Here is a 17,828-nt window from a genome sequence, read left to right as displayed (position 1 = left end):
TGTGGTCCTTTCTTTGTCCCCAGAAAAGCAGGGCTGGACAACTTTTGGGACCAGCACCCTCAGACCCAGGGGAACACACATTGTCTTCTTCCTTCACTGTTGGTCTTTCCCATCTTGCAGTCTTCTCCCCTGGTCTCCTCTATTCTGTTCCGGGCTCCAAGTCACTTACTGATGGCTGTTAGTGAAGAGGGACATGCCTGTAGATGGGATCTGTCCTGCTCTGCCTTCTGTGCAGCTTGTTGCAGGTGGCAGTGGGTCAGGCCCCTCTGCTCACCAAAGTACTACCGTGGATCATGTCACCAAGAACATGAGCTCTGGAGGACAACAGCCAAGGTGGCATGGGAGCAGTGCAGGGGAGGAACAGGGGATGGACACCGGTGTGTGGGGAGCCAGGCCTGAGCTGGGATCCTTTTATACATGTTTTCACTCCTGCTGCTGGTTTGCTGATGAAGAAGCAGCTCAGTCAGGGCAAGGGTCTGTGGAGCAGCTTGTGACCTCCTACCCTCTACTAGGGATTCTGCTCTGGTGGGAATTTCTGGCCCCTTGCACCTCTGAGACACCCAGGAGCACATGGCTTCTGCTGCACGACACCCTATGCGGCCTGAGGCTCTTAGACTGAGCTGGATGGGTGACTGCTCTCCGTGGGTGTCCTGGCAGCACCATGTCATGTACCACATAGTCCGGAAGCTGCCAGAGCCACAGGGGGTATGGAGGGGGGCCCTCCTTCCAGTGCTTCTGAGACCATGGGGGTGGAGGGTGGAGCCAGGGTAGAGGGTCTAGTGAGGGTGCCAGAGGCTTAATCTTGGAGTCTACTGGCCCTGAGGCCTTGAGCTTCAGCCCAGAGGCAGCCTTGGGGCGGGGACGGGGGGGGGGGGTCGGTTATCCCAGAGGGTGTGACTCAGTACTTTCCTTCCTCTGCTCCTCACCCCACTGCCCTATCTTCCCCAGCCCCTCCGACAGGCCACTCAAGCCAAAGACTAGAACTACTACAGGTCATGAGTGAAGGCAAGGTGAGAGTGATGTAGAGTGATGTGTGTACCCCCAAACTCCCACAGGTTCCAGGTTGTGTTTCTTGTCTAGTTCACTGTTCCAAGCCATGAGTCCAGGGGTAGCAGGGGGAGCCTTGCTTAGGGTGGTTCCATGATATAGGTATGCCAGTGGCTGTGGTGGCGAGCAGGAGTGAGGGAAGAAGAGTTAGATCTCCCCAGATCCCCTGGGCCCCAGCCCAGCCCCTCCCTTTGCCCTCTGGCTGCCCTGCGTTCTCTAGGACTTCCTCATCCCTGACTGTCCTGTTTGCTGAGACAGGGAGAACCCCTCAGTGACCCACCCCCAGCCCTCATCCGTCCGCACCCCCTCCTCAGGGTGTCTCGGGTTCTGGACTTGGGTTTCAGAAGGTACAATAGTCACATTCTCCAGCTCTGATTGCTGTAGGTTGGGCCTCTGGCTCCCCTCGAGATTGGGTTTCCCGTGCCCTGGACACTCCGGAATCACAGAGGCAGAGGCGGGGGAGCTGGGAGGAGAGGTGTAGGCCAGGAAGGGCAGAGATGGGCTCTTGAGCTGCACCCCACCTGTTTCTAGGGCTGCAGGCTGAGGCTACTTGAGCACCAAAAGTTCCCAGAATTCCAGAAGGGATGGGTCCTTTGGTGACAAAGGGATGCATTCTCATTCCAGCCTTTCTTGCAAGATATTTGGAGGGCTGGTGGCACCTGCAAGTATGCGTCTGTGTTGGAGAATACAAGGAGCATGCTTCTTGGAATGTGTACATATTCCCAGATTTTTTTTTTTTTTTGCCAAGACCTGGGGCTTGAACTCAGGGCCTGCGGACTGTCCTTGGACTGTCTCAAGGCTAGAGCTCTAACACTTGGGGCACACCATTTCCGGATTTTTTTTCTATGTATGTGGTACCAAAAGAATCAAACCCAGGTCTTTGAGAGTGCTAGGCAAGCACTCTACCACTAGGCCACGTTCCCCGTCCCATCTTCCTGGATTTGTTCTTGAGGCCTACTTCCACAGGTGAAGCCCGGGGGCCTGTTCAACAAGCCCCATGCAGACCCTTTACCGAGAAGGCTGACTTCAAGTGAGAGCTGAGATGCAGGAATCCTCCTTCATGTAGTGGGAGACACAAATATCTCCCATCAGTAGCTGGAAACTCAGCTCTTAAAGCATGCCCAGGTTCCTCCTGGCTGTGGAGTTTCCTCTCTAGGGTCCTCAGACCACACAGACACACTGTGTGCAAGCCAGGGAGCACTGGAGGCAGGTGGAATCAAGAGGTAGGGCAGAGGGGGCTGGACTGTATGTGGGGGAAGTAGCTGGGGTGGAGACTGGTGGGGCTGACATGGCAGAGCTAGTGAGAGACTGAAGTGTAGGGGAGCTTGGTGGGTGTTCCAGGGGATTCGGAAGGGTCTAAGCTAGCCTTCTTTGTCCTGGCTCTGCCAGATACCTGCATTCCACCAGACACTGAGGCAAGGGAATCACCCGTGGCTAGTTGGCTAGGCCGCCAGAGCTGTTCCTAGACTTCCTCCACAGAGCTAACTCAGTTCCACACCTAGCAGTCCAAATGCATCCCTGTCCCTTAAGCTTTCCCTTCCAAAGCTGCCTAGTTGCCAGACCATGACAGGGGAGGCTTGGCCTTGAAAGTAAAGCTGTGTGCATGTGTGACAAGAGGCCTCACTGCCACCTCCTCCAGCACTGAAAAAGTGCCACGAGCTCCAGGATGCTCTCTCTCCCAAAACCTGGTCCCATGGACCAGGAACCAGATGCACTGAAAGAGATCTCTGTCCTCATCCTTGGGACTCAGAGGACTATGAATTAATTGCCTTGGGTCAGGAGCAGGTGACAAAAGACTCCTCTATTCCATTTCTTTTTTTTGTCAGGAGCCCTAGTCCCTGCTGGAATTGGGACAGGGACAGGGACAGGATTCCATTCTTTGCCTGGGTCAGGATAGCCCTGAATTGGGACTGTGCAGGGTGAGTGCATGTGTGTGTGTGTGGGGGGGGTGTGCTCACTGTTCTGGCAGACCTGCTGGAAAGGAGGCTGAGGCAGAAAAGCTTGCCAGAGACAAGACCCACAGCAGACTGGATAGGCCCAGCCTCCAGGCATGGGCTGGGTGAGAGAGGATAAGAGATGGAGTGACACCTGCCTGTCTTGTGCCAGCCAGCACTGTCCCTGCCTCTCTGCTGGCCTTCAGGCTACCAGCTGGCCCATTGTCCCTGGTGAAAAAGCAGACGCTCGCTGGAGGGGGGCTTCCAATAGGCAGGGGCTCACTCATGCACACGGGCCTGCCAGCAAGGGCTGCCATGGGAGAGCCACCCTGGGATGGGAGCGAGAAAGGCACAGGGGGTGAAAGAGACACGGAGCGTGGAGACGCACCCACCTCCCGAGTGGAGAGCATGGCCCGGCTGCACAGCTCTGTGGCAGCAGGTCCCCTCCTATGCTGTTGGCAGTGGCCAGTGTGCGGGGCCTGTGAACAGGAGATAAAGAGTTCAGGCAGAGGGTTTTTTCTCACTAACCATGGATTTGTGTGTTTGTTCAGCTGGTGGCTCTGATAAGCCCTATTCTGCCAGATAAAAGGCTGCAGCCTTGGGGTGGAGCCTGGGGAGGGGTGTCCTACCGGGGCTCTCTCCTCTTCCCCAGGAGCCTGGACAGAGAAGGGGTCCAGTCACAGGAATGCTCTATGGCATGCCATCCTGGGCTAGAGCCCCTGGTTCCCAGATGTCCAAGACAGGCCCAGACCTGTGCAGGGCCATTCAAAGAGCCCACTCCAACCTCGCATGGCAACCTGTTCCCTGCCGAGAGCTTGACCACCACAGATCCGTGGCCTGTCTGAAACCCAGCCAGACCTTCCTCTGTCTGCCCACAGTGCATCCCTGAGCTGACATGTCCTTAACACCCCCTACTGTCCCCAAGTGGCCCTGATCTGCTGGCACCATACCCTGTTGGGCAGGGGTCCACTTTTACTGGACTGGACATGGCCCACGAGACTTCAGCTGCCCCTGAGCAGATTCCTCAGTCCCAGCCCCAACCCCCTGATACAACCCCCTGTCCCTTCCAGGGTGCGGACTGATAGATTGGGGGGGGGAGGTGGCACAGGGCTGGCTCCTCTACTCCAAGCCTGGTCCAGACCTCCAGTGTCTCTGTGCCTTTTGTCCTAGAGCTGAGCTGAGCATGTTGGGGCTGGCGGTGGCGGCATTGTGGGGCCGCCCGCGTAAGATGGCTGCCAAGGTCTAAGATGGCTGCCAGCAGCGCCCGAGCCCAGCCTGAGCTGCAGCCGCCTGCAGGGCGCATGGCCGCCTCACTGAGTCCCAGTCCCGCCCCAGTGCCCTGCTGCCGGCTCTGCTCTTCCAGGTGGAGGTGGATGGGCGCTAGCAGTAGGAACAGCAGTATCCTGCCGGGCCCTGTCCTGGTTTAGAGGATTTCCTGTCTGCTGTGCTCTCCTGGAGCCCCATTTGTCTCTGCCTCAGTCTCTGGCGCACCTCCATGTCTTTGTTGGGTTCTCTCCTCTTTCTGTCCTTTGGCTGAGTGTGCGCGTGCGCACCCACATACCGAGCCAGTGCGTAGCTCTCCCTCACCCTGAGCCAGCAGCTGAACCCCACTCCACTGACCGAGGCTTAGAGGTCTGCAGGGGCTAAGATGGTCCTAGGATGAACACATGGGGGATCCCGGCAGAGACCCCTGACCAGCAGAACCTCAGCCTTCCTCTTCCTACGCTGCGTATGGAGACAGCCTCCTGGCAGGGTGGAAGCCTGCCATGGGATGAGCCACCCATCTGCCACTTCGGCCCCTGGAGTTCCACCAGGACCAGCCAGGGTGTGAATCAGCTCCGGAGAACTAAGAGTGGGCCAAGGTGAAAGGGTGCTAAGAAAATTCACATCTATGTGATGCCAGCCACCTGGCGATGGTCCTGCCCGGAATATGGGTGGAGGTCTTGTGGCCCCCTCTGCTGCCACCAGCAAAGGCATAGCGCAGGTCTGCTCTTGAGTTCCCAAGTGACACGGGAGGTACAGGAGCACGCATTGCACCATGCAGGGATTAGATCTATCAGTACGATATGATGTATTATGACTTTTGAAATTAAAAGAGCAAGGCAAAGGACTGGGAGAGTATGGCCTCAAACCATGGCCCTTTTCCACTTGTCACATGGAAGCAGATGGCCAAGAATTTGGCCAATGCTCCTGGTTACAGATGTGGCAAAGTCTTGGCTCTGGAAGCAGGGCCACTAGCAGGCCAGACTTAGGTTGTGGGCGAGATCCAGAAAGCAGGGCCACTCTGCAGAGCAGAGCCCTGAGCAGAACCGGGGCACAGTGTTCACATGCTGCCCCTGTGACCCCTTGAAGCTGCCCATTCTTCCCCAAGTGCCTACTTCCTCCAGCACCACAGCCTGCCCAGCACCCCTACCCTCTTGCCAGCTGCCATGCCTAGGCAGACATGCTGGAGGTCCCCGTTGTGCCCCTGGCACACAATGCTTGAGGACCTGGGGGTGGGGTGGGGGGGCTTTCCCAAGCTCAGCAAAATATTCACACACACACACTCCACCCTGCCCCCAGTCCTCTGAGCTTCCACCATACAATGGGCCCTTGTCTCGGGGCTCCCTCTGAGCAGCTGTGGCACTGGGGCATGAGACAACCCAGACAGGCTGGCACAGAGCTGGTGGCAGCAGGGCACACCTCCCCCTCTGGGTTGCCAGGCACTGCCTGTGAGCATAAAGGTGAGGGAGGGAGCACAGGGCCCCGGGGAATGGCTTTCTTTAATGAAGTTAGGCGTGGGGATGCTCCTCTGGGAGCTAGATTGAGGGGGACATTGGGGTCTCCCCCAGCTGTGGATAACTCTGCTCACTGACTTGTCTCCTGGGCCTCCTCCTGGCTTTGGACTGACTGCTGGCTGCTGAGCATTCAAGGGTGACTTTATCCCTCAGGGTACATTGGGCAGTGTCTGGAGGCAGTTTGGGTTGGCACACCTGGGGTACTGCTGGCACCTAGTGGGCAAACACTGTGCAGTGCACAGGAACACCCCCCTCACCCCTGCTGCATGGGCAGAGACCATCCAGCCCTGATGTCAGCCCTCAGAGCTTAGAGGCCAGAAGCCATGCTCATTCTCTGCCCTCTTGTCCTCACTGCTGACTCCTAGGGCCTTGGCACGACCTGCTGCCCAGGCTCAGCCACAAGAAGGGCCTGAGGGCACTGGCTGGCTTGGTGGCTGTGCAAAGCTTTGCTCCTGACCCAACCTCCCCTTTGTGTCTCCTACAGAATCCGGACAATCAGATAGTTCAAACCAGCAAGGAGATGCGGACATCAAACCACTGCCCAACGGTTAGTGTCCCCTTCCTGTCTTCCCCGACTGGCCTGGCCACCTTCCTCTTCCCTGATACTCAGCCAGGAAGTGATTGAACCTGGGCTGCCATCCAAGGGGAGGGGGCTCACTGGACAATGGCCCCTGTTCAAGGTTGACCAGGGACAGGCAGAGCCCTTCAGGATGGGGAGGGAGGCTGGCCATATGGGGAGTTTTTGAGAAACAGGGCGGGGACCCTGCCGACGTTCCTGCCACTCATCAACCCTTTTCCCTCCTCAGGGCACTTAAGTTTCCAAGACTGTTTTGTGACTTCTGGGGTCTGGAATGTGACAGAGCTGGTGAGAGTATCACAAAGTAAGTGAGTCCTGCCATCTGGGCTGGCAGAGCTGGGGGGGGGGCGGCGGCACGGAGATGTAGGAACTCCTTCAGGGTGCAGACTAATGGGGGGGTTGGGGCAGGGGTCAACCCTGCCACATTGGGCCCCAGGCTGGGTGGAGCTAAAGGATCCAGAGTCCCATCTCTAAGCTCCGAACACCCCCAATCCTCAGTCACCAGGGATCCTTAACCTCAAAGGTGACCCACCTTCCTGTCCTGTGGTCCCATAGCAAGCTCTCCCAGAGCCTCTGGGAAGCAAGAGCCCCCTGGGTGTGTGGCAGCCCCTTCCCACTCTCATGAGTCTCTTATTTGTTCTCCCCAGCTCCTGTTGCCACAGCATCGGGACCCAACTTCTCACTGGCGGACTTGGAGAGTCCCAGCTACTATAACATAAACCAGGTGACCCTGGGGCGACGGTCCATCACCTCTCCTCCTTCCACCAGGTGAGCCCAGCTCCATGCCCTTCTCACCTGGAACACCCCAGTCTTCCCTTGGGGTGGGCGCTGGCTTTCACCGTGGCATGGGTCCATGTGCTCAGCCACCGGCCCAGCTTCTACTTTATGTTGTTGGGCAGCACATAGCCATGGGAACACAAACCTGCACTAGGCATGGCTCTGCCTGGAAATGAGGGTTCAGGAAAGCTCCTCTTAGGGGGAGGTAACATTTGAGCCCAGACATGGAGATGCCCAAAAGACACGTGGGCATGCGCAGTAGGGCCTGCTGGGCTGGAGCATGGCGGCCTGGGGCCGTGTGCTCCACAGTGCTTCCATGGCAATGAGCCTGTGGGGCTGGCAGATGCCTGGGGAGGGGACAGTGAGTCAGGGCGGGCCCTGCAGGGGAGGGCTGGACCACGTCCTTTGTGAACATGGAGACATTTTTTGTTTACTTTGAGGATTTGGACAGTGACTTTGATTTTTAAAAATCTCCCATGAATGCATTGTTCGTCTTAATGGCTGTTTGAGCAGTCATCTTAATGGCGCTCCTAAGGGCTACAGGGGGCAGAGGACAGGTTTGCCTTCTCCCTGAGTGGCCTTCAGTGCCTGTGAGGAGGCACAGGGTTCTGGGGGTGGGGGGCTCAATGGAGGAGACTCTAGTAGTGCTGCTGCTATGGGCACCACCCACGGGTCGCTGAGGGTGCCTCGCCCGCCTGCTCTTTTCTCTCCTCAGCACCACCAAGCGCCCCAAGTCCATTGATGACAGCGAGATGGAGAGCCCTGTGGATGACGTGTTCTACCCTGGGACAGGCCGCTCCCCCGCTGCTGGCAGCAGTCAGTCAAGCGGGTGGCCCAATGACGTGGATGCAGGTATGGCACGGCAGTCCATGCTTCCAGCCATCTCCCCCGTTGCCAAGTGGCACTGCTGTCTCTGCCTCCTGGTCTGAGAAGGGAGCTAATGCACACCGGAGCTTGTGTGTCTAGAGGGCAGAGGGGTCATCCAGCTTCTGATGTGTTGCCATGGATGGCCTCCTCCTCACATTCCTCTGGGTCTCTTCCTTTTTGCTGATCCTGGGGCTTGAACTCAGGGCCTTGGCACTGTCCTCGAGGTTTTTCACATTCTGCCCGAGTCACAGCTCCACTTCCAGCTTTTTGACGACTAACTGGAGATAGAAGTCTCACAGATTTTCCTGCCCAGACTCGCTTTGAACCGTGATCCTCAGATCTCAGCCTCCTGAGTAGTTAGAATGATAGGCGTGAACCACCAGCGCCCAGCCAGTCTCTTTCTCTTGGTATTTCTCTGAAGAAGTCGGCCAGCTCTTTAAAGCACTTTGAGGCCTCCTCCTTGGCTGCGGTTCGGTGTTGACCTACATTGTGAGGTATCCCTGGCTTCCGCCACAGATGCCGGTAGCAAACATCCACCCTGGCTTTTCTTTTTTGGAAGTGCTAGGGTTTGAATTCAGGGCTTTGTGCTTCCTTGGCAGACTCTCCACCGCTGAGCCACACCTCTAACCCTTTGTTGCACGGTTTATTTTGAGATAAGGTCTTGCTTTTTGCCCAAGCCTGCACTTGGTTCGTGATCTTCCTGTTCTGTGCTTCTCAAAGTAGGTGCGATGTCGAGCACTCAACTAGCTTCTTCCACTGAGATGGGGTCTTGCAAACTTTTTTTCCTGAGCTGACCTAGAACCTCGATCCTCCTGATCTCAACCTCCTGTGTAGCTGAGATGACAAACGTGTACCATGGCACTCAGCTATACCCTAGAGGGTTTTATTGTTCAGACAGAGTATTGCTATGTACCCTGGCCTGGTCCGAGACTCTCTATCCTCCTGCCTCAGACTCTGGAGCGGTGGGATTATAGATGGGTACTGGCATGCCCAGCCACCCTGTTTTGATGAACAAAAACAGATGCACACACTACCAATTGCTTCCCCCTACTAGGGGGACAGAATCTTTTGAGCTGAGAACTGCTAGCTTCAAGGCTCAGCTTTATAGAGAAACTCAAAGTAAGGGAAGGATGGGCAGAGCTGTTTTTAGCCCAGGCAGGGAAGCTAGCAAAGGGCCGAGGTTGTGAAGAGCCCAGAGAAAGCTGTCTGGAACACTCCCAGTCCCCTGAGCGGCCCCTTTCCTGCCAGGCCTCGCCATCACCTCCAGTGCTGACTGGGGAGCCAGCAAGGAGGAAGGCTGTGCGTGAAAGAGGGCTGGCTGGGTGGTGCGCCAGCATGGCTTCCTTCTCTCACTTGGGGCTCTTCCCCGAGTGCCAGAGGCTGGGAAAACAGTGGGTGATGTGGCTGCAGGATGGGGGACCCACATGCAGGCTCCTTATGGCAAACAGGGACTGGGCCAGTGTCAGGAGTCCCTGGGGCTGTCTTTGGAGGCCCATAGAGAAGGAGTTGACAAACACAGAGACTAGGCTACATCCCAGTTGGCCAGTCCTCAGCCAGATGACCCCATCTGCATGAGCTGGTGCTAGGGTGCTCTGAGGGCCTGCCTACCACCGCCGTTCCTTCCAGGAGGGTCCCAGGCCTGGTTCCCAAGGAGCAGCCCTTGGCTCCTGCTTCTTGCTGTCTTTTCCTTGCGGTCTGTTCTCATGCTGCCATTTCTGCTTCTCCAGGCAGTCCTGCCATGCGTAGTACCCCAGCATCTTCCCATCGCACCCTCCTACAGCACCCTGGCTCCCCCACCCCCACTTGCCGTTGTTTCCCTGGACTGCGACAAATCGCCAATTAAGCTGCCCAGCTGCAGGACAGGGAACAGCTGGAGAGGCGCTGTGCAGCAGCAAGGACAGCTGTGCACAGCTGGTGGGGCGCCTCCCCCTCCCCATCGTGCCAGCTATCAGGTGGCACACAGCTGCCACTAGATAACACCTCTGTTGGCGGCTGAAAGCTCAGCTCCCCCCCCTCCTGCCTCTCTAAGTGAAGATGTTTCTCTGTTCTGCAGCCCCTGCCTCCACCCAAAGCCTCAGCTCATGCCTGGGTCTCGTGCACCATCCCCTCCTGGCCTGGGCCATCTGAAGCTCCATCCAGGGCAGGGCCCGGGCTCCCCAGGAAGAGATGCCTGCTGGGAGCCTCCCTTGTTGGGCTCTTGTACGTCCCTGCACTGACTTGTCAGAGGCAGAGCCAAGCGGGGTATTTTCTGTGCCTGTCTCCTACCCAATGCCCCCTGCTCCTGTGGCAACAAGAGCAGAGCAGAGCTGCAGTCTCCAGGCCCTGGCCTCGGCCATCCTGCCTCTTCAGCTCTGACTCCAGTGCCCTCCAAGGCCCTCTGACCCCATCTCTGCCCTCCTGTTGGACTGGGCTGCTTCCCCTTCAGAAATGGAAGCACTGGCTTCTTGCACGGAGAATCCTAAAGCCCCTCTGTCCTCCTGGCACCGCTACCCTGCCCCTCTTTTCTTTCCCATCCACTCATGGGGGCAGGCTGTCTCCCCATTTCCCCTTTCATGTCACCTCGCAATCCCCAGGGGCCTCATTTTCCAGCCAGTACACCACCAGCCTTGAGAGGAGCTGGCCAGCAAAGGGGGTTGGGAGGGCTCCTGGAGGAGGCTGGAGGTGGACAAGGGTGCTGAAGAGACAAGGAGCGAGCTGCTGGCTTCCCTAGTCCCCGCTCCCGCCCAGCCCAGCTAAACCTGCCTGTGTTGCTGCTTCCTCCCCTCAGGCCCGGCTTCTCTAAAAAAGTCAGGAAAGCTGGACTTCTGCAGTGCCCTCTCCTCTCAGGGCAGCTCCCCGCGCATGGCTTTCACCCACCACCCGCTGCCTGTGCTTGCTGGAGTCAGACCAGGTGAGACATGGGACCCTGGAGGGGCGAGACGGGAGGCAGCTGTGCGCCCAGGGGCAGCTGGCCAGGCACAGGAGCTATGGCTAACTGGGCACCATACCCCAGGCTTCCCGAATGGGCCTGGCAAAGCAGCAGACGGACCGTCCCTCTGTTGCAGCACCTCTCTGTCAAGCAGGCCTGGTTTCCTCAGAGTCTCCAGGCATTCAGGCCCAGTTCTGCTTTTATCCTGCCCAGGCTTCTCCCCTACCCTCTTCTGCTGTCCCCCACTGCCTGATCTGGCTGGGCAGGGGCTACTCTCTTAGAAGGAGCCCAGGTTGCAGTGTCTTTGCCAGCCTCCCGGGCCTGTCTCAAAGGAGGACTGGGCCTGGGGAACAGGTGGCTGTACCCTTTCTCCAGGGAAGAGTATCTAGATGGCCTGCCTGGTTGAGGGGCATCTCTTGCTTAAGTTCTCCCAATAAGATGCTCAGGACACCACCTAGATCCTTCCGAGGGGGCCAAAACAGAAGACCGTGGGAGCCTGGCCGTCCTCCTCACTCGCCTCTCTCGACAGCCTCCCTCCCGCTGCACCATCCCGCAGCAGGAGGCCTGGCCTTTGTCTGCAGCATGCTACCCCAGCTCTGCCTGTGTCCCTGGAGCTGCTTCTCCTCCACAAGACCCAAAGCTGGGAGGTTTACCTCCTGCCTTCCTCCTTGGGGCCTCCTGGCTGTGAGCCCAGAGGCAGCCAGTACTGGGGCAGGGTGTGGTGACTTGGAGGTGGGGGTGGGGAGCCCAGACCCTGTGCATGCAGGGGGAAGGCAGCAGGCCCCTCTCCACTCCGACTCCGTTTTTATGAACTCCAGAGAGAAGCCAAGTTTCCTCAGCCCCCTAATGAAACGGAGAGAACGAGCTGATTAGAACCAGACAGGAGGAGGAGGACTCGAGGAAGAGCTGAGGCCTGTGCCGGGGCAGGCCTGGCTGTGAGGACGCGTGCAGCGACAGTGGGGCAGATGCCCTGGGGATGGGGGAACATGCAGAGCCCCTCCCCCACGAGCTCAGGGCTCCTCTTCATCTAGTGCCTCAGCACCATCTACCTCCCTTCATTTGCCCTCACCAGCCTTGTACCTAGGACCCGGGGGCCGGGCACCAACTGTGAGGGGCTTTGAGTACAAAATGTCAGGAGGGATGAAAAACTAACTATGAAAATAAGTAGTATCTTAGCCAGGCACCAGTGACTCACACCTGCAATTCTAGTTACTCAAGAGCCTGAGATTCAAGGATCACAGTTCAAAGCCAGCCTGGGTAGGAAAGCTTATGAGACTCCAATGAAGCTGGAAGAGCACTGTGGCTCAAGTGGTAGAGCCCTAGCCTTGAGCAAAAATAGCTCAAGCCCTGAGTTTAGGCCCCAGGATTGGTGTGTGTATGTGTGTGTGCGCGCACGCACACAAATAATAAGGCACAAGTTTTGTTTTTTTTGTTGTTTGTGTTTTTTTTGTTTTTTTTTTTTTTTGCCAGTCCTGGGGACTGAACTCAGGGCCTGAGCACTGTCCTTGGGCTTTCCTCAGGTTAGTGTTCTACCATTTGAGCCACAGAACCAGTTCTGGCCTTTTCTATGTGTGTGGTACTGAGGAGTCAAACCCGGGTCTTTGTGCATGCTAGGCAAGCACTCTACCACTAGGCCAAACTCCCGGCCTGGCACAATGTTTTTGTGTGTGTGTGTGTGGGGGGGGGTCATGGGGCTTGAACTCTGGGGCCTAGGTGCTGTCGCTGAGTTCTTCAGCTCAAGGCTACTGCCCTACCCCCTGAGCCACAGCCCCATTTCTCCTTTTCTAGTGATTAATTGGAGATAAAAGTCTCATGGTTTTTAGTTCCCTGGGCTGCCTTTGAACCTTGATCCTCAGATCTCAGCCTCCTGAGTAGCTAGGACTACAGACATGAGCCGCCATGCCTGGCAAAATTCTTTTTCTTTTTCTTTCTTTTTTTTTTTTTTTTAAATCAAAGCTTTTGCAAACAAAAGCATGTGATGAGGCCAGGTGAGGGAGGCTAAGGCAAGAAGATTCTAGTTCAGAAAATAATCCTAGCTACCGAGGAGACTGAGGTAAGGATTGGGGTTTGAGACCAGTCTGGACAGATTCCAGTTCAACATGCCTGGCATCTCAACTACACGGGAAGCATAAATAGGAGGCTCATGGTCCAGGCCAGCCCAGGTACTGGACACTGCCTCACCTGCCTGAACCACCCTAATCCCCACCCTGATGCTAATCCAACTTTATATATTTACAGAAACAGTCTGCTAGCTTGATTACTGTCTGTTTTTAGGTTATTAAAGTGCCATTGATCTCTACGTCTGGGGGTTTTGTGGCTGAAACCAGTGCTCTGCCTGCTTCTCCCTGCCCTGCCCTTTCTCCCTCCCTTGCTACCTTAACCCTGACGTTTTCTCTCCCTGCGGTATGCACAGGGAGCCCCCGGGCCACAGCGTCGGCGCTGCACTTCCCCTCCACGTCCATCATCCAGCAGTCGAGCCCGTACTTCACGCACCCGACCATCCGCTACCACCACCACCACGGGCAGGACTCCCTGAAGGAGTTTGTGCAGTTCGTCTGCTCAGATGGCTCGGGCCAGGCCACCGGACAGGTGAGTCCCCCAAAGACCCAGGAGCCCCAGTGCAGCCTTTTGTCCGTGTGTGCCTCCATGCGTCTTTGGGCTCATGGGGAGAGAGCAGAGCCTGAAGGCCGGGAGCCCATCTGGGTCTGTGGCAGCAGTAGTCTCTCAGGCTTTCCCTTTGCTGGGCCTAAGGCAAGGCTCTGAACACTGTGCCCAGCTCCTTTCCCTCCAGCAGGACTGAGCCGGAGATATATCCAACCCAGACCTCTTCAACCTTTGGGTACAAGGATTTGCCAGGTTCTAGACTAGAGTATGCCATCCTGGCACTGTTGGCATTTGGAGCTGTTTATTCTGTGCAGTGTGAGTCCCGCCTGGACACCAATGAGTGGCGCCACTACCTGCTGATGCCGGCACCTCCCTCTCCCCGATCATAATCACTAGAAATGTCTTCGGCTTTCACTGTGCTGGTGTGGGGGGAGGGAGGGCGCACACAGAGCTGGCATGGGCACTCCAGTGGCAGGCCTCCCCACGTAAGGTTCTTGCACCGCTCTAGTTGTAAGCAAACCTGGGGGCAGAGGGACTCCCTGCGGACTTTTTCCTCACAGTGAGCACGAAGGCCAGTCACGGGCACTGCACCACACAGGGATTGTCCCTGCAGGTAGCGGGCCAGAGAAGATTCTTATGAGGGATGCAGTCAGTCCCTGGGGGCCACTCCAGTTGATCTCTTGGCCACGCTAGGCGGTGAGAAGCCAGCTGTGATAAGCTGGGGGAGGAGGCCCAAACGGCCGTGCTGGGAAAGAGTTCCCACAGCAATGCTGGAGGCGCGGGAAGTGGGCTCAGAGTGGGGTGGGCATTTGCTAGCACTGCAAGATGGCCTGGGGTGGGGCCTTCGTGGGGCCTCCTGGCTCTGTCTATGCCCACCATGGAACCAGTCCTCTTCCCTCTCCTCTCCTTCCTGCTGTCCTTTCTTCTTCCACTCTGCAATGAGAGGCTTTCTCTCACTGGCTGTGCTGCTCCTCAGCACACTGGTAGCCTTGCTTACCTCTCTGGACAAGCTCTGTCCCCTCTTAGGAATGGATCTGGCTCCTGACAGCCGCTGTGCTGTCCTCAGAGATGCGTCAGCCCCTTCCCCCAAAGAGCTTGCGGCCACCTGCCTGCCTTCTCACGTGTAGAGGCAGAGGGGTTTGGAGTACAGATGAGGTGGGCTGAGGGAAGACGGTCAGCCTGGCCCTGTCGACCTGCAGGATGCATCCTGAGTCTGGGTGTCAATCTGGTAGTCCAAGATAGGAGCTCATTTGCCTAGATGGCTGTCCTCTGTGGACAGGCACTTGCTCCAGCCAACTGTACATAGAGATGCAGACAGAGTGAAGCAGCACAAAGCAGGCAGGGAGCAGCCTCTCTGGGTCTTTTCCTAGGGCCTGAGTCCAAGAGAGGAGGAGGGGCTCTGCCGGGAGCCTGAGTGAGGGGCCTGTACCCAGCTTCTGAAAGGAAGAGCCAGTCGCAGGCAGTGCTTGCTCCCTGCCACCTTTGGAGCAGCAATTGTCAGATGTCCATGTGGGCAAGGGTCACCCGCACGCCTGGCACACGCAGGCACTGGGCCTCAGCCTATAGCCTCTGTTCCAGCAGGTCTGGGTCAGGCTTTGTGCATACATTCCAGGGGCTGCTTAGGGCAGGCTGCTAGCCAGAGCACCCACTTTCAAATTCAGATAGGAGGAGCTTCCAAACCACCCTGAGAGCCCACACTACAAACCAGCTGTGCAGGAATGCATCCACATAAAAGAAGCTCTCTGACATGGCACCAAGGTTTGCAGGGACCGGAGAGCCTGTCCTTGGACCCAGGGTCAGGTACTGGTTTCAGAAAAACAAATTAGTAATGGCCAAAGCCAAGTATATACCATGCTTTTGAGGGGCAATAGGCAGAAAGGGTCCCTGGGTAGCATGTGTCAGGGTAGGGAAGAGATGGCAGCTAGGTGAACTTAGTGAGGTTGTTTCGAACCCACAGAGCGTGGCTGTGGGCAGCAAGCTGTGGCTGAGTTTGACCTACACGCGAGGCTCAGCAGACCACATCTGTCTGTGAGAAGGAAGCCAGTCACCCACCAGCTTCTAGTTTCCTTCCAGCTCTGATCAATGAGTGCTAAGGTACCTCTGTTACAAGACTTGTGCCACCTTGGCCTGAACCTCAGCCATAGCTCAGACACCCCTCCCTGCCCAGATGGAAGTTACTTCTAGAACCGGAAAGTCAGAAAATGGCCAGGTTCGGTGTTAGGTCCTATCGGGTGGGGCTTGCACCTATCTGAGGGGAATAGCAGTCTCGATCTCTTGGGAGAGACAATCTCTGGAGTCAGGTCAGGAAGGAGGCCAAGGCCACCCTGAGGCCCAAAGAGAAAGTGAAAGGCTGCAGGGGTGAGGGGGAGACGGGGTTCCTGCCTACCTGACAGAAGGAAGGGACAGGTAGCCTGTAGACATGGACTAGGGCTCTCCAGAAGCTCAGTGTCCTCTGCAGACTGAAACCCTGCTAGCCTCTGAGCATGTTGCTGCCATACCCAAAGTGGCCCTTTCCAGTGTGACCCCAGTGTGACACAGAACCACTCCCTGCTTTTGTCCAAGCCTTCTGAATTTGTGTGTGTGTGTGTGTGTGTGTGTGTGTGTGTGTGTGTGTGTATCTGTACTAGTCCTATGGTTTGAACTCAAGTCAGGGCCTGAGTATTGTCCCTGAGCTTTTTGCTCAAGGCTAGTGCTCTAACATTTGAGTCACAGCTCTGTTTCAAGCTTTTTGGTGGTTAAAATTGGACATGAGAGTCTTAAGGACTTCCTGTGTGGACAGGTGTGAGCCAGATGCACCTGGCTTGAATTGTGATCTTTTATTTTATTTTATTCTGCCTGTCGTGGGACTCAAACTCTGGGACTGGACACTGTCCCTGAGCTCTTCAGCTCAAGGCTACCACCCTACCCCTTGAGCCACAGTCCCACTTCTGGTTTTCTGGTGGTTAATTGGAGATAAGAGTCTCACGGACTTTAGTGCCCAGGCTGGCTTTGAATCAGGATCCTCAGATCGTGCTAGGATTACAGGTGTGAGCCACCATGCTGGGCTTGAATTGTCATCTTAAGAGGGCAGGACAGGATTGGTGGATGGAGCCAGTTTAGAGGGATAGCGTGTCAGGCCTTGGCACTGGGAGGAAGGGAAGAGAACTGTGCCATTCAGCCATGGGGTTTATGAATTGGAAGGGGGCACTTGGGGTGGGACTTGAGGATCATGTGCCATTGCTGACATCAGAGCATGGAGGTCAAGGTTGGAGATGAAGAGTGTCCTGGAAGAGCAGGGTGGGGAGAGATGACTCAGGGAACTGGCTGGTCTCTAGGAGTGAGCAGGCCTGGAAGGGCAGGAGGGGAACTCCCATGAGAACGCGAGGCTGCCCAGCCTGTGTCCTGGAACCACCATTAATCTGGAATAGACTGAAATGCCTGGAAAGTGAGGGCAGCGCCTGGGATCGTGAGTCTAAGCCTCGTCACGGAGGGCTTGAATGGCCCCCTGGAGCAACTTGTGTTACCTGTGACCAATGAAGTGGCAGAGATCCTGAGCTGAAGAGCATCTGGGGACAAGTCTGCAGGGTCTCTGGGGTCAGACATAGTTCTGAACTCCAGGCCTGGCCAGCTGTCACTGGGTGACCTCAGTTTCTTTTAACTGTGATGTGGCGAAACAAAGTTCCCTCTGTGCAGGGTCTCTGAGCAGCAACACTGGTGACTTGTGCACTGGGGGTCCTTTGTCCTGGGGGCTGCCCTGTGTGCTGCAGGGTGCTAAGCTCAGCTCTCCCCACAGGTCTCCCCCGCCCCACAAATGGTTCTAGATATGGCCACCCCAGGGGAGGACAGCTGTGTCTTGGGTTGGGCCGTGGGGCAGACACTGGATGTTAAAGGTGGCCTGTGGGCCTGGAGGGGGAGGGGGCGCTGTCTCTGCAGGGAGGAGGTGGAGTCTCACTGTCATAGTGCAGGTGACATGACTGCCAACAGAGTGGCCCATGATCACGTGAGCTCCAAAGGCACTGCCCACCATAAGAGGGGTAGAAGAAGGGCCAAGCTGTGTCTGCAGTGGGTGAGCGAAGAGCAGGGGCCTGGCCCTCCCCAGCATGGAGGTGGGCATCGAGGGTGACCCTTCAGGGAAGCTGGCAGCAAGAGGCCAGGGAGCCTATGGCACCTGTGCTTCCCAGGACCTGTGCCTGGACAAGGATGCTCATGTGTGACACCGTGGAGGACACAGAGGATAGGACTCGCTCTTTTGCTCTTGTCGTTCAATTGTTTTCGTGCTGATCCTGGGGTTTGGAACTCAGGGCCACGCGCTGTCTCCGAGCTTTTGTGCTCAAGGCTAGTGCCCTACCACTGGAGGC

General features: G+C 56.7%; 1 protein-coding gene across 7 annotated transcripts in view; it reads left to right on the top strand.

The window, feature by feature from the left end:
- The window catches only part of Nfix (nuclear factor I X), a 94,161-nt gene that overhangs the window by 66,954 nt on the left and 9,379 nt on the right, over positions 1 to 17,828 (top strand). For 5 of the 7 annotated variants that reach the window (XM_090336225.1, XM_090336219.1, XM_090336232.1 and 2 more), the window contains exons 3-8: positions 6,243 to 6,305; positions 6,565 to 6,639; positions 6,983 to 7,103; positions 7,828 to 7,964; positions 10,747 to 10,869; positions 13,301 to 13,476. In XM_090336225.1, the coding sequence (XP_090192351.1) occupies positions 6,243 to 6,305; positions 6,565 to 6,639; positions 6,983 to 7,103; positions 7,828 to 7,964; positions 10,747 to 10,869; positions 13,301 to 13,476 (695 nt within the window). The remainder of the gene's footprint in view (positions 1 to 6,242; positions 6,306 to 6,564; positions 6,640 to 6,982; positions 7,104 to 7,827; positions 7,965 to 10,746; positions 10,870 to 13,300; positions 13,477 to 17,828) is intronic. The other 2 variants (XM_090336231.1, XM_090336238.1) reach the window with 1 other exon arrangement.

Source organism: Megascapheus bottae, chromosome 1, assembly GCF_031878675.1.
Source record: "Megascapheus bottae isolate mThoBot1 chromosome 1, mThoBot2.hap1, whole genome shotgun sequence".
NCBI lineage: Eukaryota > Metazoa > Chordata > Mammalia > Rodentia > Geomyidae > Megascapheus > Megascapheus bottae.
Note: the sequence above shows the minus strand (reverse complement) of the source record. Positions and strands in the feature narration are given on the sequence as shown.